The 22,727-nt window shown below is 30.9% G+C and overlaps 2 protein-coding genes across 5 annotated transcripts in view; one reads left to right on the top strand and one right to left on the bottom strand.

Annotated features, from left to right (window-relative positions):
• Positions 1-22,727, bottom strand: part of LOC107455669 (rho guanine nucleotide exchange factor 17-like) — a 259,700-nt gene that overhangs the window by 41,988 nt on the left and 194,985 nt on the right. For 2 of the 4 annotated variants that reach the window (XM_087167607.1, XM_087167608.1), the window contains exons 8-11: positions 14,112-14,218; positions 10,167-10,255; positions 9,942-10,063; positions 1,575-1,684 (exon numbers count right to left, since the gene is read on the bottom strand). In XM_087167607.1, coding sequence (XP_087023733.1) covers positions 1,575-1,684; positions 9,942-10,063; positions 10,167-10,255; positions 14,112-14,218 — 428 coding nt within the window. The remainder of the gene's footprint in view (positions 1-1,574; positions 1,685-9,941; positions 10,064-10,166; positions 10,256-14,111; positions 14,219-22,727) is intronic. The other 2 variants (XM_043057607.3, XM_087167609.1) reach the window with 1 other exon arrangement.
• Positions 11,835-13,007, top strand: LOC147806976 (ubiquitin thioesterase trabid-like). The gene is made up of 2 exons (XM_087168503.1): positions 11,835-11,848; positions 12,122-13,007. The coding sequence occupies exons 1-2, from the start codon at positions 11,835-11,837 to the stop codon at positions 12,936-12,938; spliced, it is 831 nt and encodes a 276-aa protein (XP_087024629.1). The 3' UTR covers positions 12,939-13,007.

Here is a 22,727-nt window from a genome sequence, read left to right as displayed (position 1 = left end):
ACGTAAAGATTACAGTAAAGAACATTTTTTGCTTTACTAATTTTTTGATCATTTACAACTAGCATGGTTTCAAAACAGTAAAAAAGAAATTTAACTGGACATTGGAGCTGGGCTTTTCTTAGGTAATAGTCATTGGAGTTAGGCTGTGGTACAGTTGTGTTTTATCAAATGAACCATGGAGTGTGGTTTAGTTTTTTTATCTGGTATTTTCATACATTGTAACAGATGGGAAATACTAGATTTTTTTTGTATTAAGCAGCTTTAAGGTGCTACCATCCATGTGTGAATAAGCTTAACGCCTTCTAATTATTCAGAGTCACAAATTACCGCGTGCAGGATACTGGAAACTTTTCATGTGCTGAAGGAAACGGCGGAAATAGTGTGGTTTCAGCGAAGGATTCGGACCCCCGTTCCGCGTGCCATGAGATTTCTAGGTTAGTCCTCTCGGCTATAACATGTACCCAGCTGCAAGGAGCCAAGTTGCTTCATTAGGTGGGCCTAGTTAGCACGATAAAATTCTGGTTGCTTAACTGTATTAGGTGAAAGCAGTTAAAAAAAGGTTTTTCTCACACTTAACAGTTGAATACCGTCTCATTTATGGTTATTTGACGGTTTTGTTCGAATATGGTGAAATAACAATTTAAATAAATTGTTATTAAAAAATTTTTTTCAAGAAATTTATAACAATGTTGGGGGATAAGCCCCTGTCCACTCTCATCAACCATGACAATTCGAAATAATTGTTGGTTCTTGGTATAAAATAGTTTTTTCTGCGAAATTTTAAATTATTCGTTTAAAGTATATGTACTAAAAAGAACTCTACTTGTTTACTCTTGTGTTTCTCCTTCACGCATTCCATTTCCTCGTTAATTCTATAAAGATCTATTAGTAAACATAAATAATTTTGCTTAACAATCATCGTTTAAAATAAAATGTATAGTTAAAATTGTATTATTGTTATTACAAATTTGGTAAATGCACAACCATAGTTTAATATTTTCGTTTACGAAACAGGTTGATATCTTAAATACAATTTGTGCCTCTATGTAGCTGATCGAATCTCTTAATCATTTAAGGAATATCTTTAACTGTAATTTATTACGCAATAATTAATATTATTTATTACACAATAATTAATTAATATTATTAAATACACAATAATATTGTTGTGTAAGAAATAATATTTATTACAGAATATCATTTATTACATAATATTATTTATAACACAATACTTATTACACATACACAAGTAACTTTTGATGATAATTTGCATCAAAAATAATGGTTGTAAAACGGTTAAAAATTTAGATACCGTTAAAAGAAGTTTATCTTAAAATGTAGCTTATTAAAACATATAGAATTACATTATAATAAAGAAACAACCCTTTGAGCTTTTTTTTATTCCTTCAGCATCAGCAATTTTTTTTTTAAATAGTAACTTAAGGAATAAAATAGTATTTTTCTTGCATTGAATCTGGACTAGTGAAATATAAACAAAATATGTATTTTTTTGAAATGATAAACAGATACTTAAGAGAATGTATTCCAAAAAAGTATTCGAACTAAAAACTTACTTGATCCGGATTTCGAGTTCAACACTCATGAGTTGAGATCCTGATTCACGTTTTTCTACCAGTTGGTAACTTAAATTTGATAGATAATCTTTAACTGCTACCTCCAAATTCTGAAGAAAAAAAATAGATTAGAATTAATTTCTTTACCTTTTTGAGAGTCTCAAATCAGTTAATTAGACCGTATTAAAATCTAGAAAATATTTGAAGAATTTGATATATTATGTCGAAATTTTTTTTCGTTTATTTAGTGATGTTTGAAATTCCCACTTAATTAATAAATGAAAAGTATAAATTGAAAATTAATAATATTTTTAAAAATGTAAAGTCCAACAAAATAAAATCTGTACGAGTAATTAATTGAATGTAAATTTATTTACACATTTGTTTGTTTAAAGTCAATGCAATAATTACAATCATGATAAGACAATACTTTTAAAATAAGCTTTTCAGAAGTACTTAAGGAGATACCTTTGTAAAAATAACAATATCCATATAGTTTCGAAATTATTTCTACTATTTATTAAAATTTTCTTAGATAAATAAAAAATATTATTAATAAAAATAAATAAGTGTTCAACAGTAAAAAAAATATTTTTTCTCAATTTATTATTTATTTCATAAAGGTTTGAAAATGCGGAATAAAGTCTATATTTTTTTACGAGTTTATAAAAACTTGTTTTCCATTTTATGAACAGATGAGTAGGTGTAATTTTGTTAGAGCGAATTTTTCCATCAGTAAAAAAAGTTATCTTACTTTTACGGAAAAATTTTAATAATATTTACTAGTTTTGTGTTCAACGATGTGTAAAATTCTTTCGAAACAATTCACCTTGAAGCTATCTAGTTAGATAAAGGAGAAAGTTTATATGTATGTATGTACTTTATACAAATCCGCAATTCTGAACGGATCCTCACAAAATTTGGTGTATATGTCACGGCGAAAGACCGAAATCGGTGGTTGTTGACTTTCACCGGTGAATGTCGACTAACACCAAATACGTCGGTGAAAGATCGAATATTTCATTACATTCTTGTACATTCGGACCCTCACCGGTGTATGTCGACAATCACAGATATGCTTTGGTGAATGTCCAATATATATTTTTTACATTCGATTTGATATGAATTTATTCGTGGATATAATTACATTTATTCGATATTTTAACCCTACACTGATGTTTTTTTAAGGTTAAGTGCCGCTGCCCGGTATACATTTTCCCGGTATGCGTATTGACAAAACATACCGTAGATTGTAAACGTGGCGATTGCAGGTGGAGTTGGCGATGGATTACGCGTAAATGTGGTGGGAGAACGAAATTACATTAACCTAAGCAGTGTAATTCGATATTTTCTTCTTCTCCTCGACTAGCCGTTATGAATAAAAATAACTCATTAATTCCTTTTAGCAGAGAAAATAAAAAAGAAAATAACACCTTTTTATTGTCAGGATCACTTTACAAATACACTGTATTCATATTTTATTAAGCGCTATAATTTATATTTTATAAAACGATCTAGTTTTTTGATAAAACAGATTAAATTTTTTAATTTTTTTTACAAGAATTGTGTTTGCGAAGAAATAAAAATAATTTATTAATGAACCAATCACAAAAAATAACGTAACATTTTAATTCTATGTTTTATTGAAACGCTATTTTGAAGAATTAATTCTATTTAACTTTTATTGTAAGAAAACATAACCTGTTTTATTTTAGTGATATTTTCTATGAAATCAATATTCTTTATAAAAGAATAATGTAAGCTTTTTTATAAAGATTATTTCTTTAGAAATTAACAAAGACATATTATTTACTAGGAAAAAAAATAGAGTATTCAAAAATGTTATCACGCTTTAAAGTAATAGTTTCTTGTAAACGAATAATCAACATTTTTAAAATAAAGTTTGAAAGCGTTTGTTTCATTACTAGAAGCATTCATTATAAAAAAAATATGTATTAAATTACTTTTTTGCATAATTTTATGAAATAACTTTTTTTTGGAATGAGATGAGATTTTAAACTTTGTGAAAAATTGATTCAATTCCTTAATATATATAAAAGTCGGTAAATACTTCATTCATTATGGAGGTCATAGATAACTTGATACCTTTTCAATATAAGAATAATAAATGCAATTAATAGAAAATGCACAATTTTAAAAATATATTTTATTTACACGCATTGCGTACAGGTTATAATGCAACTATCATACGTAACATAAACTTATAGATTCCTAAATACTGTTATATGAGTTTGGTAATTAAAAATATAATTGAAAAATAACATAATTAAAAAATAACATAATTAAAAAAATTTCAACCTTCAATTAAAAACTTCCTGTTGTCATATATTAATAATAATTATAATTTTTAGCAACTTTTTGGGCACAAATTTTTAATTCTCGAACTTAATACTATCCTTTATATGAAAATATCAGAAAATTTATAAAAGAAAAACTATATTTTAAAATTGAGACATTGGCGACAACAGAGGTTAGATGTATGTGCTGAGTTTAAATAAATTACATGTTATAAAACTCACATTTAAGATTTAGATCAATTTATTATCAGGTCATAAGAATGTTTTTTAATAAATAAATGTAGTGATTGTTTGATTTACAATTGTAAGGTCCTGGGTGTTTAACGTTAAGTTATACATTTCTTTAGAAATAATATTTGAAATATGCAAAGCAGGGCGGCATTCATTTCAACTTAAAAATCATCAACTTAACTTTCAATAACTATAGATAAATAAAAAAAAAGTTTGATAAAAACTTTAAAAGAAATACTTTTAGAAAAATTCTTTCTAAATAATATTTAAAAAAAAAACACAATCACTTCGTCTAATGCCCTTACTTCAACCTCCTTCGAGTTATGCTTACTTTATAAATTTAATCTCAACTTTATTTTTCTTTTCACTTTTAAACTGTAAAAGACTTTTTCTCCATTTGTAAATTATGAAAAAAGTTATTAATCTGATTGCGTAAACAGTTAATTTATTAAAATTGAACATTCTCAATTAATTCCTTTTAATAGTCATTTATATTATTAATAATAATTATTTGCACAAAATTATAATAGAGGAAAGTTTGATTAGAAATTTAAAAGTTCTTGCTACAATAATTAGGGAATTTCTATTGACAAATTCAAGTAATTTTTTTTCCGGAACAAAATGCATTTTTATTTAAAATGGAACGGTACTGACTTAACATTTATGCGATAAAACACTCTCTAATCGCTAACACCGATGACAGGAAAAAAATTTCGTTTTTTTTCTTTCTTTTCCACAAAAAGTTTAGAACTTAAAATGTTGTTCTTTCATTATAAAGCAATAATAGCATAATATTCTCGTATCATGTAAAACTTGATAACGAAGTTACTTATCTACCGTTTTACAGTTATAAAATGAAATGATTATTGAATTCTACTAGCATTTTAAAATGTCAATGTATCCATCGTTTACGATTATTTTTATAAAACTGTGTATAATGAACATTTCAACTAAAAAAATTAGTACAAAATAGCTGCTAATAATTCTCTTAAACATTTATAAATATTATACATTTATAAATTTCAGCTTTTCGCATTATTGCTAAATAACCTCTACGTCGAAAAATATTTAAGGAATTCCATAATAACTGAAAATTAAATAAAATTTTAAAAAAATTGTAAATGGTTATCGAGCAGAACCATTAAGTTTAATTAATGAATATAGAATTAGTAACAAAGTCACTGCTGAACAATAATTTTTTTTTTAATCTTTTAAGTAAACAAACTTTATTGTAATAATCATTTCATTATTAAGGATTAGAGGTTATTGTGAAATTATTAATTTTAATAAGTGGATGAGTAGGTAAAAAAGTTCACTACTCGAAATACGCGCATACATTTAATGAAAGTTATGAAAATACAGAAGGGGGCTATGGAGGTAATAATATATAATTTTTTTTATCTTAGTTTTATTACGATCTTCTAAAAAACGCTAATAAACACAATTATGTTAACAAATACAAACGATTATGTCGGAGCTATAACAAAAAAATACGCTTTATATTTCATTTAATGCAGAAGAATCTAATGAAGATCAGCTTATTTGAAACTCTGAAATGTGACACCCATATATAACTTGGTGAATGATAGATACGTGATACTGAAAACAAAACAAAAACATAAGCACACAGCTGTTTGGCGATTTGCGAGACGCTCCTTCAACGCCGATAGATATTTTCGCCAACCCCTTTACAATCTACGGTATGTTTTGTCAATACGCTCCCGGTATACCCTACACTGATGTTTTTTTAAGGTTAAGTGCCACTGCCCGGTATGCATTTGCCCGGTATACCCTACTCTGATTTTTTTCAAGGTCAAGTGCCATTGCCCGGTATATATTTGCCCGATACTCCAAACACTGATGTTTCTTCTAATCTATCGTCAGTAAGTATTAAAATATAGAATAAATATAAATATATGAAATAAATATAATAATATTAACGAATAAATTAATATAAAATTGGATATAACAAATATTTCGGACATTCACCAAAGCGACTATGTGATTGTTGACATTCACCGGTGAGATTCAGAAATAAGGGTATTTAGCAAATATTTCGGACATACACCAAGCGACTACGTGAATGTTGACATTCACCGGTGAATGTCGACATTCTCCAGATTTCGGTGTTTCATCGTAACCTATATACGTTCAGAGACACGACGGATTGAACTATTTACTTTAAAACTTCCTCGGATAACCATTTTGCTCACTACATACCAAAAAAAAAGAGAATCTTCCGTAGGATTTGATAAATATTTTGTAATATAAGTGATTTGCCAGCTTGCAGCTCTAATCAACCAAAAATTAGTTTTACCGCACGTGTTAGGTTATCATTAGTAAAATGACGTTAATAGTTTGGTGGCCTATGGTAATGACGTCACAGAATTATATAAGACCACGTGTTTCTTTTATTGACACTTACGCTTTTAAAACATGTTTCTTCCAAAATATATATTTCTCTTACACGGTGACAAAGAAATGTTGAAATTTCTTTTTCGCGTTGGCAACAAAGAATTGGAACATCAAGCGAAGGAGCTTTCATAAACATGAAAGTTCATGCATGTTTACGTCTCGCAGTGGATTGACCGTAAAGAAACGGTTCCCAGTAGAACACTGAAGTCAAGCATCACTGGCTGCGGTCAGTAAACAGGTGGGTGACCATTTTGATCCGCCTGTGCAGGGATCAAGGGTGCGCCTTATCGGTCCTCATTAAACTGTTCTACCGTAATGTGCTCGACTTCCCTCGCAGGTTGTCCTGCTACCAGAGCAGGGGAGCCACCCCCTCTGCAGAGGATCAAAATTGCGATGGTATGCCTTCGGATCATCTTCAGGGATGTTCCCCAGACCATCGTCAATAGACAATTTTTGACCATCAGGAGTTGACCTCGAGCAATAGCATTATGCCTTATCCTGCAGAATGCAATTAGTTTTTAGTTTGGTAGGAGTTTCTAAGAACGTGTGTAGCTTAATCTGATGACGTAAAGCCACCGGGAAGGTTAATGAAATATAAGAATTAAAAAAAATATTTTTTTTAGCTTAATTAACTGTGTCAGTATATGTGTTTCATTCTAGTGCATGGTTTTATAGTGTTGATTAATATCAGTCTATTGGTTATTTATGTTTTCTTCACCCCGTAAGAAGAACGGGTACTTTCTAGTCTAAGTTAATTGTTGCTTATTTTGAGTGCTAATTGAAAAATTAATGAAGCAAATTTAATAAAAACTACTATGCTCGAAACATTTTATTTGCGAGAAATGGCATAAAAAGAATTTATCTTTTTTATTTAAAAATTTTACTTTGTGCTGAAAACACAGAACATTATGAAAAAAAAGACAAAAAAAACCCCACTTAATCCATTTTTTTCAAGAACTTAAGTGCCCTTATTTTAGAGAAAATAATTAAAAATATCAAGATATGTAATACCGGTTTCTAATTTTTTGTTGTTGACGTTTTTATACTTTTTGCTATGATGTTATTTTAAACATTGATTGAGTTTGCACTTTAAAATATTGAAATTAAAAAGTTAAATCAAGTCGTAAATTTTCGAAAATCTGTTTTTCATTAAAACGAAATGCTAACTTTATTTCCTTAATATTAAGATTGGTGAGTAAGTTTTATCTTCGTTTTTATTAACTCTCTTTTGTGATACTGGAGTCTTGTAATTAAAATTTCTGACACTTTTTGATTAGACAGGCTACTCAGTTCTCTAATGAAGCCTCGAGCGTGAATTTAATGCAAGTTTCACTGTTTTTTGATTGCTACATTATGATTTAATATCATTTTATTGTCAAATGGAATTTATCTTCAATAAAATACTCCTAACCCCTAGAATCTCATTTATAGTTCTGTATCTGATGACAATGTATTTTTCAAACTTTTCTTATCAGCATAAAGTAGACTATTTCACAAAATTTACGCCAAATTGAATGTTTCTATTAACATTTCAATTATTTCTCTACAAACTAGAACGCTTAAAATTCAATTGCAGTCCTGAACCAGACGTATTGAACTATCGTGAAAGTGATGATGAAATTTACTTTTTTAATGGTGTAAACAAAACTTAAATTTCAATTGAAACTTCGACCACTTTCTGAGATAAATTAATCGACGCAAAATTAACATAAAGTGGTAATTCAAAATGTAATTTAAAGGATTTCGTTTTTCATGTAATCCCTTTTCGAAGAAGAAATTTTTTTTCGAGGGAACGGAAAGAAATTCCGCATGCAATATGTATAATCAGAAGAAATTTCATATTCGTAGAATTTTTGAGAGTAGAAGGATAGTTGAAGTGCGATGACGTCTTACTATCTTGAAACTGTCTTGATGGCATTGTGAGGAATGGCAATTAATTAGAAATAAATAAACAAATAACTGGAATAAATCGTGGTAGTAATGGGTTTCAAATTCAAAAGAACATTTCATTGTAGGAAGGAAAAGTTATTTCTCTTCTTATTCGAAGAGATTCTTTTTTATCATTTTTAATTCTTGCTAAGATTGAGAAGTTTTCTTGAGAAATATAGCTTTGCGCTTGTTTGTTCTTTCTGCATGCTGCTCATTATAGCTTCCAAGATATAAAGATCAGTATTAAAAGTTGATGCTAGTGAATCAGTTGAAACTGAGAAATTTAATTTGGGAGATTTATGATAGAAATTTGAAATAAACAAAAACGAAGTAAGTAAAAAAAAATAAGTATTACTAATTTGATTGAACATTCCAAAATGTTCAAATTTATAAAATGATACGGTAATGTTCAATCGGTTTTGTTGCAAAAGAACAAAGAATATTCCTGTAATAGGAAAAAAAAACTTCAAAAAAGGCAATTAAAAAGTTGGAAAGTCAGAAACTACAGGTCAAAGCATCAAACATTTGGTTAAGCAATTTTAAGCTCTGCGGTAAAGAAACATTAGTAGATTTTTGAACATTTAGAAGACTGTATAAAAAAGTTAAATGAAATATACGAATTTGAATTTCCGATACAATTAATATTTTATAATAAAATTAATATGTATATTCCATACCTGCCAACTTTCACTCCTTCCGAGAATGGATTTTCAGAGTGGTTATAAAACAATAAACGAAAATCAATTTGATTCAAAAATATATTTATATTTTTATCCTGTTAGAATTCGCTTGAGCAGGGATTATTATGCTTTCATATATTTATTGTAATTATTTATATCTAGTGGTGGTCAGACTCATTTATAATTATCATTATAATTCAAAAAGTTAATTGGAATAACCTGAGTATTGCTACCACTATAAATATGAAAATAAAATCTTCCGGAAAATCCGGAAGAGTTGGCAGGTATGATATTCACTGAATAAAGGGCACCTGTATTTTAGAGTCAAAACACATTATAATATTGTTCCATATTAAGAGGTACTATATTTTCTTCTTTTCAATCTTCTTGAAAACGCAGTTTTTGAATTTAATTATATTTTACTATTTCTTATTTCTTATTATCTTAAGTTTCAATAACCTTTAAAGTTTGCTAATTTACTAAAACAGGATTTTTATTTGTAATAATCAGGATTTCTTTTATATTCATGGATATATCACAAGGATTCTTCATTTGCAGGAAAAATAAAGAATTCCTATTTCCGTCTTCTTATTTTAGTGAAAAATAGCATTTTTAAAAAACAAAAATGCATTTATTTTTGAGTTTTTATTAAATATCATTACTTAAATATGTAGAAATGTATGCATGTTATATAACAAGGAATCATTTTGCATCGATTTTAAGCATGAAAAACATCATGAAAAAATTATTATTAAAAACACATTCTATGTATATGGACATTAATGTCTACGTACTTGAGCTTTGAAACTGAGGGTGCCGATTATTTCGTTAATTTTTTCCAGTGATGTGACGTCACTTTCCAAAGTTGATATTTCCTTAAGATATTTTCTGACGCAAGGTTCTTCAACATCATCTGCTTGAAGAAAGTTAATAAATTGAATTAAAAAATTTATTTCTGTATTTATTTATCATTTTTGAACATTTTCTATTCAGATTTTGAAAAGACATTGTATACATACTTTTTAACAGTTCAACGTCCTGCAAAGAAGCTTTTAAGAGCAGTTTGTATTTATTTGTATCGAGAGAGTGATATAGTGCTGCAGCATTCCTAAAAACAAATGATGGTTAGTGCAGTAATATAAATTTTGTAATAATATTTAAATTGATTTTGCAACATAAAATTATTTAAATGTATTTAACATCAAAAGTAGTACAGGGAAACACCAAAGGAAAGAAATGCTTCTTACTTTTGATGTTGTAGTTGTTGACGTATGCCTGCCTAGGCAGAGGGGGTGCGATTGTTCTTGTTTTCCAGTGGTGCCATCTATGGCCAAGAATTAGACTTCTGCCACACCATACGTCACACCCGTTTATAGGGCGGACCCATTCATACATCCATTCATTCATCCACAGATCGCAATTTCGACCTGAATCAGAGAATGATCGATTTCCAATCCAGTACCCCAAGAGGTATTGATTTGTTATGGGAACATGGAGAAATTTTGCGATTCGACAGATTATAACGTGCATCAGTCACCATTTACTGCACGGAGAGTCTTCGGCCGGTGGAGGCGAACCCACGAACTCTCGGACATGGGCCAAGCTCCCTACCGACCAGGCTATCCCGGCTATTTCTTACTTTTGATAAGAAGTAGTTATCACTATTTTTGGGGTTTAGTAACATCAAAGAGTCCAATTAAAGTAAGATATAATAACACATAAGCAAGGCCGTACTCAAGTGGGAGGGGAAACAAAAGGCCCGATTTAAACTCCTTAAAAAATTTTAAGTTTCTAATTAATTTTCTAAAAAAAGATTGCAGAGAATTCGAAAGTATGAAAGCTACAATTTTAAGTAAAGTTTTTTCATAAATCCTACTATACGAATATGCAAATTTTTTTCTTGAAGAAAGGACCCATCATAAATTTTGTTCGAGGGCCTATAAAGTCTGCGCCCAGCTTATGGGGACCATATTTCCAAGATTACGGTTACCCCTTATATTTTTGGGGTCAGAAATCCGAACCAGGCGAAAAGAAGGTAGACTTATTCAGAGTAAGTAAGTTTTTGTGTCTGATTTCGTAACTTGAAATATCGTCTGCATTTATTAATTAGCATATTTGAGGTTAACCCCATGAGCCATTCAGATTGAGTTCCAGAACGTGTAGATCCGATCATCAGATCAAAAGTTATTCAGGGTAGACCCTTTTTTTTGGCTCACTGTACACACGCTCTCATTCTTAAAATAAAATAAGTTTGTAAATCCAACATACGCATAATTACATACGCAAAGAGAATATTAAGATGAATTTAAATTAGGCTAAATAAAACAGAAGGGAATAGAAAATAAATATTATAAAATTATTGTATACAGTTGCCAGATAATTAAGAAACTAAAATATAATTATTTTTATTGTTTAATAAAAACATACATATCTGTGTCGTATCGGCGATCTATTGTTTCCGTAGATGTGGAGCAGCGTGAATACAATACAATAAAATATTCCCTCTATTTCTTATTCAAACGTAAACTGCCTGTGGTGATAGGTTCGCCGCACATCGTAAAATCAAGTTTATTTCATATTGTTATCTGTTTGTCTTTAATCAATTGTGTTTTTACTTATTTTTGAAGTGAACTGAAATAAGAGTTCTGACGTCATCATATTAGAATTGTATAAATACCAGCACGCACATGACAGCCTGTCAGTAATTTCTCCCATCACTTGCCGTGATGATGTTCTTGTAATTCAAACCAACTTGTATATAAATGTAAATAAAATATTAGTATCTCAAAGGAGCTATCTTCGCTTACCTCATTGGTGACCTTCGGACGTGATGTGAACACGCCTACCTTGGCAAAAACGCCCACTTTGATCTGGATACGCCTACATCGGCAGTAACGCCTACTTCGTTGGATGGTCCACATTGAACAGTTGACTTGCTACTTGTGACTGCATCATTATCCACCTCCTCACGCAGTTGCTACTCAGTCTCATCTTATCTACTACTTCAAGCTACGTGGGGAGTTTTCGATCGTGATAATACACTCAGGCGTGCCTTGGGGGAAAGTTTATGTGAAGCAGCAGCCGTTCTGTATCCACGTTGGAAAGAAGCTGAGACATTGCAGGCGAATCTCTTACAGTTTTCGTTGGACGAGACTCAGTGGCAGGAAGATTGGGCGATGCTGCTGTCCCTCGCTTCTCAACCGGGCTCCGCTCTCGAACAAATGCACATCTTCACCTTGGCTCATATATTGCGTCGTCCAATCATCGTTTATGGTGTTAAATATGTAAAGAGCTTTAGAGGAGAGGCCCTCGGTTATGCTAGGTTTGAAGGTATATACTTACCATTGTTGTGGGAGCCAACATTCTGTTGGAAATCACCGATTGCTCTCGGTTACACCAGAGGTCACTTCACTGCATTGGTGTCTCTTGAGCCGGAAACCGAAGATGTCCTTGGCGCTGGAGCTAACACACGCTCGGGAGATGATCTGAGGGTCATATTTTTACCCTTAATGACTGTTGATCATCAGAGGCTGCCTGTGCACTTCTTAACACAGGAGGAGTTGGGCAGAGAGGAAGAAATAATGAAGCAATGGTTGGATTGTTGTGTGACTGAAGGTGGCATCCTAGTGGCACAGCAAAAAATACTTAAACGACCTTATCTTGTGGCACAAATGATTGAAGAATGGCTCGGATTGTATCGAGGTCTAGTCCGTAGACCCACCATTCACTCATCATCACCCGAATCTCATACTCAAGTCTACTCAAGTGATGGGGATTCTGATCAAGAATAATGAACTTAAATTTTAACATGATGCAATCGGCAATGAGAGATGTAAATAGTGCTTGTGAATATCACGTCCGGGTCACCAATGTGGGGTGAGCAGTTATAGACCATGTCAACCGTCATCTATGAAAAGGTACCCCGACATAGAGTCGAGTTAACATGTCTTATATACTAGTGAATTGTAGTTGTAATTTTGTAGTGGTAGATACGCTACATGCCTATTGACGATATTCGAAATACGCTAACATTGTCGTTGTTGGAAGTGAAAATAATATTTGAAGAGTGCACATGCGCGTAGCTTGGTGTTAAAGTGTTCTTCCACACAATTGTTTGAGTTCTTCAATACCGAATTCAAGAATACCGAATTCAAAGATATTACATCACAGCTTCTACAGTGTACCAAAAGAAAATTGCTTGCCAACTTTTACAAAGGGCATTTCCATCCCTCTCTATAAATATTTCGTATTATAAAAAATTAACTGTTAAACGTTGTCTTCATTTTTAATTTAACAGGTAGTTTAGTTATTTATTATTTTTGATGGTTAACATCGAATATAAAACTATTGGGTTATAAGCGAAGGACTGCGATTCATCTTTATACAGTGTTGACTACCTAGTCCTGCACAATTTTTACAGAAGTATCCAAAAAACAATTAAGTAAACGAATATGTTTAAAAGTTCACCAGAACTTAAAAATATTAGAAAAAAATTATTAGGCCATTAATATGAACCAGTGAATAATTTAAAAGTCATGATGGTCATCATTATTTTAATTCAAATGAAAAATAATAAAATCTGTTACCCCGTTTCATATTTTTGAGAAAAAGTCCAGTCTACAACTCGAAGAAATCGTCAGGTCAGTCTATTTAGCGATGATTCAAAAATAATTTGGCCACATTGCGCATTTTACTTAAGATCAGAGAGTAAGATGATCATTGTAAACACCCGAACTTCACACTGCACCTAACCATGCTTAAACTTTTCAGACTCTAAAACCTACAGTGATATTTATTTTGAATAAATTCCAAGCCTCTTAGACACGATGGGAGAAAGTTCAAACCTATCAGACGTTAAAGATAGCTCCAGTGCATATACATTATTCTTATATTATTCCCAAAAAATGAGTTTTCATTGCCCTTTAAATTCATATTTATTTAAAGGTATTTTTTTTCTCACTTACACAGCTACGGAAGATTTCCTGATTGCACCTTTCTTCTTAATGCTTGTGATAAGCAGCATGTCTGAGAATAAGAACAAACAGCGTTCTTTCTTCATTCCAAGACCACCCTAATTTTAAAAAAAAGAATAAAATAAATAAGAGGTATAAAACAGCACAGCTAATATGAAGTAATAATGTAATTCTTGGAAGATTTGTCTACCAAGAATCACATTTTGTAAACTTATGCAACACCAACAAACAAAACTTTTGCAGAAATGCTGAAAATAATCGGTCAGCATAGCACAGCAGAGAGCATGTAATCTAGACACCCACTACACATTGGGTGAGTGGGATGTTTTCGGATGAGTTCAGGTATTCATTATTAATTTGGAGATCATCAGGGTCCGGTTGCCACCAAGACAACTTCATTGGACACCGTTGTTATGGTGGTACAGAACTTCTCGTTTGGGTGGAGTTATTCTGGATTCCAGAACATATCTACGAGTTCAAATTAGAACCACGAAAGGCCAAATTTATCAGGATATTATTCTAGAACAGCATGTACCTCCGTTTATGGTTGCCATGGGCGCAGAGTTTATGCTTATGGATGTCCTCACCATCGCTAACGAGCGCATTGAATCTGAGCCCGTCCGGTTACCATCAAGATAACTTCATTGGACACCGCTGTTATGGTGGTACAGGACTTCTCGTTTGGGTGGTGTTATTCTGGATTCCAGAACATATCTACGAGTTCAAATTAGAACCACGAAAGGCCAAATTTATCAGGATATCATTCTAGAACAGCATGTACCTTTGTTTATGGTTGCCATGGGCGCAGAGTTTATGCTTATGGATGTCCTCACCATCGCTAACGAGCGCATTGAATCTGAGCCCGTCCCCGGTTACCATCAAGATAACTTCATTGGACACCGCTGTTATGGTGGTACAGGACTTCTCGTTTGGGTGGAATTATTCTGGATTCCAGAACATATCTACGAGTTCAAATTAGAACCATGAAGGGCCAAATTTATCAGGATATCATTCTAGAACAGCATGTACCTTTGTTTATGGTTGCCATGGGCGCAGAGTTTATGCTTATGGATGTCCTCACCATCGCTAACGAGCGCCTTGAATCTGAGCCCATTTGGAATGAACAGTATTCTCGCCTGACTTGAATCCGAAAGAGCATGTGTAGAACATTCTCGGATGACGACATGGAGCTCGTCAACCACTTCCTACGTGTATATCGTAACTTTGGAGGACATTGGATGATGCTGAGAGGTGTAATTTTCCCCAAGATCATCACGATAATTTGATACTTAGCATACCTAAATGTTGCATGGATTGTGCTGCAGCGCATGAAAAATACACATCTTACTAACCGTAACAACATACTATTAAGTTACTCTTCTAATTGCTCTAGAGAGTCGTTGTTTTATGAGTAACTAATTTACTACTGTGTGCACACCATCGCTTTTGTCCTTTTTCTTTTGTTTCATAAACGAATTTTATGTTATGTCATGTTAGTTTTTTTTTTATTTTGAACATATATTTCAGCTAAGTGACACTATTCTTAATTTATGAATAATAAGTTTCAAAGCAAACATTCAAAGGAGAACCGTGCATTTTATACTAATATGCACTTTATCATACAAAACTTTGTGCATGCTCGTAAAAATAATTAGTTTTATTAAATATAATATATCAGTTTGTTATATTTATATGTATTGCCGTTAAGCCAAACAACATTTATGACATCGCAAGCCACGAAAAAATGATATTTCGATTAATTGCTAAATATTTACTAGTGTGCATTTTGAAGTAAAATCATTGTTTTTTTCGGACCTCTCCCATTCTTTTTACCTAATTACATCACACCATAAAAATTAAGCAACGCAGTAAGCGTCACAAACGTATTTTATATTACAAGTTGCGTTATCCGTACTTTCGTCAAATTAATGTGTCTATAAGTTAATATTCTTTGATAAATAGCACGTGAAAAGAATAACATAAAAATTATATGAATAACAAAAAATCTATATCCTTTTGTTTCTTCAAATATTTTATTTGCAATCATTTCACTTGCCTAAATCCAATACTTTTCCATAAGTACTTTATCAACAAATTAAACTTCCTGAATAGCTAATATTTTATCACCAATGTGAGAAATGGTTCACAATATATCCTTAAGTGCAAATTTAAACTCAAGGGGCAAGCTGAATAACAAGCTAATCACGTTAGCTTTCGCTATTTTGTATCAATTATTTTCGAGGCCTCTGACTTTTAAACATCTAACTCTTGTCACTAACTTAAATTTATAAGCTTCTTACAAATAATTCCCATTCTTTTTACCTAATTACATCACACCATAAAAAATTAAGCAACGCAGTAAGCGTCGCAAACGTATTTTATATTACAAGTTGCGTTATCCGTACTTTCGTCAAATTAATGCGTCTATAAGTTAATATTCTTTGATAAATAGCACGTGAAAAGAATAACATAAAAATTATATGAATAACAAAAAATCTATATCCTTTTGTTTCTTCAAATATTTTATTTGCAATCATTTCACTTGCCTAAATCCAATACTTTTCCATAAGTACTTTATCAACAAATTAAACTTCCTGAATAGCTAATATTTTATCACCAATGTGAGAAATGGTTCACAATATATCCTTAAGTGCAAATTTAAACTCAAGGGGCAAGCTGAATAACAAGCTAATCACGTTAGCTTTCGCTATTTTGTATCAATTATTTTCGAGGCCTCTGGCTTTTAAACATCTAACTCTTGTCACTAACTTAAATTTATAAGCTTCTTACAAATAATATATTGAAATGAAATTTCTGAATGTCTCTTAAAAACGCAAATAAAGTAATGATCTTTATGTAAACAGTTATATATATTAGAATTAAATTAATTATTTTTGAAATATAACCTTGAGACGATGAGGAAATCTTTTATTAAATTGAGATCTTCATGAGATACTATTAAGAACACTGAATAAATCGGTTGTTCAAATTTAGGTAAATAAATGTGTCATCACAATTACTAGGATGTTAATGTCGTAAAGTTTCACTTATGACTTAAAATAAAGAAAAAAATTTCCCATTTTGAGATTTTAATTCCGTATGATTTCAAACCAAAATCCAGTGGAGTAAAATATGTCATTAAATGAAATAAAGTATCAGACTTTGTGAAAAAAGATAATTTTGACGAAATTTTTGATTTTTTAAAAAATATATTTCAACTCTTGTCCAGTAGCTTTCTATATATCTTTGAATTGAGAATAAGTGTTACGATTTCTAATTATTTTATTCATATAAAATTACTTGTTTTAAAATTTTTTTTGGCAATTACATACTTTACATGAATTTTCAAAAGAACCTCGGTTTTGAGAAAATCCCTTTACGCTTACACACATTACAACTAGAGTTTATTATCGAATTCTTCGAAACTTGGTATACAGATTTTAAAAAATGTTAGCCGTGTTTTAAAATAAATGCTAAGACATAAGTGTGAATTTATTATTTTTGTCATGCTTTAAATAAGAATGTCTGAATTTTAAAAAAAAATCAATGTTGAACAATATATTTAATTCTACTTAATTGTATATTTGAAATTTACAAAAGATTACGGTTCAAAACACAGGTAACCATATTATTGATCGGAGAAAAAATTATTTTGATATTTATGCATTGCCATCTGTTGCAGAGTTGTTAGCGTGACGTTAAGAATTTATAGTTTTTGTGTTAATTAAAATTTTAATTAAGGCTGTTTTAAAAGGAAATGCATCGTATGCAGTAGAATACCTTAATTAAATATTTCCAATTAAATGTGAGGCTGTAAGATATTTTTGTTAATTGACAATAATTTGACAACAATTGCTAAAGAAGACATATTAGTATGAGTTTTCACTCAAACACTCGCACAAATAAGAAAGATTTGTACATGTGTTTAGATTTCTGTTAGGGCTTAGGTTAAAAATATTATGAAACGAACAATATAAAAAATATTGGACTAATAAAAATAAATGAAGATATAAGGTGTTGGAATGGTACGAGTGAAAAAATTAAGGAGCTTTTAGCATATAATAATTTATTGTAATACTTTAAATTTTGCACTCATATTCTGTAAATTATGAATTTAAAGCAAGAGAGTTTTTGCCGACAATATTATTTAGTTGTTTAGTGACAGGATAAATATTTATGAATATACGCATCATTAACGTGAACTACACTGGTCGGCAATGATTTTGTTGTGGTTTATGTATATAAATTACTGTGGTTTATGTATATAAATTACTGTGGTTTATGTATATAAATTACTGTGGTTTATGTATATAAATTACTGTGGTTTCTCATTGTGTTATTGTGGCAGTGGAAAATAATGTGGTTTCTCATGCACTTATCTAGGCTAAGTCTAATATGACAGTAAAAGTCAGGGCCTAGACTTTCTGTGTTTCTAACTTTTATAAAAAAAATAAAAAAGTAATGAATGTTTGTTCGTTTTTATTGTGAATAACCATCCAAATGTTTTGGCGCTAGATAAGCTGAAAACTATGGAGCCCTTATTTCTAAACTCCTTTAATATTTTAAAGCTCTGGAAGGTAACATGACCCGCCATTTTACAGATTTGCATTTGGACTTTCTCCCTGAAAATTTTGCAGCTTTGTACGATTAACATAGTCCTTTTATAATAGTAGGAACTATTAAATTTTTTATTTCAAAATAAAAAAACTCTTCCTTTGGCAATTATTTGAAAAACAAAAAACAAAATTTTGTCTATCAGTGTTATTAAAAAAGCAAAAATGGAAACTTTTGCAGCGATTAACTAAATTGGTTCATTTAACTTAACTCAAATTTAGTAACTTTTCCCTAGATGACAAAATCGATGAATTTTGCATATTAAAAATCAATGTTATGTTAGTAAACTATAAGTAATGAAATTTTTCTTTCTTTGAAATTTGCAAATCATTTGTAGTTTCTACTAGGAACAAAAGAGTATTTTGATTTGCTTTAAAAGAGAGAAAAGGCTTTACGAACTCTTAAACAATTAAACTTTTGTTCATCATGAAAAGTTTGTGGTTGAATTGCTTAAAAAAGATATTGAATTTATATTGGGGTTGCTGGGAGTTTAATAAACCAGAGATTTTCTTTTTAAATCTTGGGTTAAAGCTTATCTTTGCTGATAATTAGTTGAGCTTAGAAAAATGAAGATTTTATTTCTCTAATATTGCAAACTATTGTTTTTGAAAATCGTTTTTTATTAATGTTTGGTTATTTCAGATTGTAAACTGAAATTTTATTAATTGGATTTAAATTTGTTTCTCTTTAAGAAGCATTCGGTTTCGTTATTTTAGACATGATGACGCAAATATTGAATTTAAGTTGTACAGCCGATAAATAACGACTCAGCTGTTCATACAGTTTATTTAAAGTTATCAAAAGTTTCGTCTGAAACTGTTATCCCATTGTGACAGTAGTCGCAAAATGCAATTGGTTTTCTGTTCGGATCATACCATGACCCCACAATGCTTTTTTGAACTCATAGAAGAAGTTGCACTCACAAGGGGACAGATCTGAACTATGTAGTGGGTGGCTCAGGACTACCCATTTCTACAGAAATTTCTTCATTGCTTTAGTTGTGATTTATATAGCATTCCCGTGCTATAGGGTAACATCACGCGAAACTTTACCAAGACATTGTGATTTTTGTTTCGGTCTTCAAATACTGTAGGTCATTGCCTCTGCCCCGTTATTTATTGATGAAACATTTTAAATTTGAAAAACACAATTTTCTCCGATAAACCAATCAACTACAGCAAAATGTTTCTAGAATAAAGGAATTAATAAATAATATTGTATTCCTGATCATTTCCTTAATTGTTTCCAAGTTCCTAAATAGTAATATAAAATATTCACTGGTTAGACTTAGTTTCTCCAAAAAGAAATTCGGACGCGATTTTCCAATACAGTGGTTTTTAGCGACCAGCTCTCTTGTTTGGTATTTTTGACAATAAAAGAAAACATGATTTTTGACTTTATTTTAATTCAGGTATTAAACAACGTGATGGCGTGGTGCTTAAGACACGGGCCTATCATTGTGAAGAGCTGGGGTTCGATCCTCAGTGGCGGGGTGAAGCTCACCCAGCTTCAGATCAATGGTTACTAGCTTGGATTTCAAGTGAAAATGCTTGATGCACAGTGCTGACCACATTGCCGCAATCAAGCCGTTGGTCACGAAAGTTTTATCCTCCATGACCCATCTGACCCGCAATAGGCTGTTGCGGGAATACTTTTGTTATTTAACACATTTAAAAAAAAAAAAAAATTGCAATGCAATTGAGACCAGCTACAGCCAAGAAAAAAATCTCCAAAAAAGAGAGCGAGTTGTTAAATGCCGTTGGATTGTAAATTAGCATCCCGGTCTTGCTTTCTTTTCCTCTTATTATGATCAAATCCTAGAAATAAATGCTTGTGCAACCATAATAGCTATCTCTTCGACCGCACTATCTCTCCCAGTTTTACCTCATCATATTTGAAATTTTGACTAAATTTTATGAACAAAATTTCTTTTTTTCGGTGATTAAGTGCTTCAAATTTTTTAATTATTATTAAATTTTAAGATGATTATTGATGGAAACAAGTTATTACTTGGAGATTAGAAATTCACGTTATTATTATTTCTTACAGATAACCTAAAAATCTACTTGTAAAAGTTTAGTTTTCAATCACAAAAATAGTGAAAATAAAAATGATGCTTTTGTTGCATTTTTGTTACGACGAATGATAAGAATTTCGAAGATGAATAGAAGGGTTTACAAACAGAACAAATAGCATTTTGTCAAAAACATATGTCGTAAGTACAAAGCCGAAAGAGTAAACACGAAGTTCAGAGAATCGTAGATAAATGAAGGTAACATTTTTCGAAATAAAAATGATTATGAAAGTCTTTTTGTAACTTCATTATTTAGTAAAATATTGAATATGATAGGCTTTCCTTTATCAGTTACAGAGATGGTTTTGCATTACAAAGCCATAAAAAATAAAAACTCAACAGCTCAGCAGTTCTTAAATATTTTGCAAACAATTATTTATTTAAAAAAATGAGCTTTGCAATAAAAATATTAAATGAATCCTTATGTGTTTATGTATTAAGTGCAAAATTTCAAACAAAATTGAAATTAAATATTTTTATATTTTTCAAAATAAAACAGTACGAACAAAAAATATTGTGTGTTACTTTTTTATTCAATGATTATTTAATAATTTCATATCAAAATTTTATTATTTTATTTGTTATTAATTTACTCAATAATAATGATAAATAAAAAAAAAACTTAGTTGAGTTTTATTACTTTACACTGTTAGAAATGTCCGGGTAAAAATAGATAAATAGGTATTTATTTAACTGTTATTTAATCATATTGAGCCACAACAGTCAAATAACCATAAAAAGAGGATGTTCAAGCTGTTAAAAGTGACAAAAAACGCTATTTATTGTTTTTACCTAGAACGGTTTAGCAATCGGAATTCTATTCGTACCAATTAGAACCAATTTATGGATCTGTTTTCTTCCGAGCAGCTGTATACAAACTGCAGCTGAGAGAGCTAATTGGTTAATCTCAGAACCACTCAACAGGAGTACCCAGTGTTGACAGCACCATATTTCTTCTATTCTTTAAATACATGAAGAATTATCAGTATCTTGCACTCTTCAATTGGTGACCCTGGACTCTTAGAATACGAAACTATTATTCACGTATAAATGGGTGCTCTACCCACAAAGCTACAATGTATGTTTAAGTTTTATATGTACGGTTTAGAAACTATGCTAGTTGTAAATGGTTACAAAACTGCACAGCTTTGTATTCACGGCTTTTTAGCTGTACCAGTTGTAAACGGTTTCCAAACGGTAAAGGTGAAAGAAAATGTTTCAAACCATAAACGTTGGAGTTAATCGGATGGAAAGACCACTGCCGGTTATTTAACCGTAATTTTTGAATGAAAATTCTAACAGTGTACTAGTATATCGTCTTTTTTCCCAATGAGCTGCACAAGTGCGCACACATGAGCAGACCGAGTGTGTTCTCCAGATGTGGTATCCACTCTTTCAGGACCACCACAATGGGTGAGATACCGTTGGCCATGTTAATTTGGACGTCTAATTTCTGCTACACTAGATGGCAGCACCGAGACTCTTATTTGGATGCTAAAGTGCACTAGGAATTTAATTTTGTCGGAAATGCCAAGAGCCAATCTAGTATATTGTTCAGCACGGTAATTTTTGCATTTACTATTATTATTTTAAAGTTTGTTAGCAATAAGTTTCTAAATTATGCACCACACCCTAACAAGTGTTTAGCATTTTATTAGGGCTAGGGTGGAAAATTATAAGATACACAAGTCAACAAAATCAAGAGATCGAAGCAAATTAAGATAAAGATTTGAGAGATTAATTGAAGACTTAACATAAAGTAAAGTGGCGATTCTAAGAAAGAAAAACAAGCAAGAAAAGAAAAGGTTTTAAATCTCTCAGATAAGGTATCAAAGTTATTTTTTTTTTCAAATACTTTTTCTTAAAATTAAGGACTGGAAATTCAGATTTTTCCATAAGAAACGATTCTTCCGGAAAAT

Source organism: Parasteatoda tepidariorum, chromosome 7 (assembly GCF_982258835.1).
Source record: "Parasteatoda tepidariorum strain Cologne lab strain chromosome 7, Ptep-v5.0, whole genome shotgun sequence".
NCBI lineage: Eukaryota > Metazoa > Arthropoda > Arachnida > Araneae > Theridiidae > Parasteatoda > Parasteatoda tepidariorum.
The sequence above is the reverse complement of the archived record's forward strand: the minus strand, read 5'-3'. Positions and strand labels throughout refer to the sequence as shown.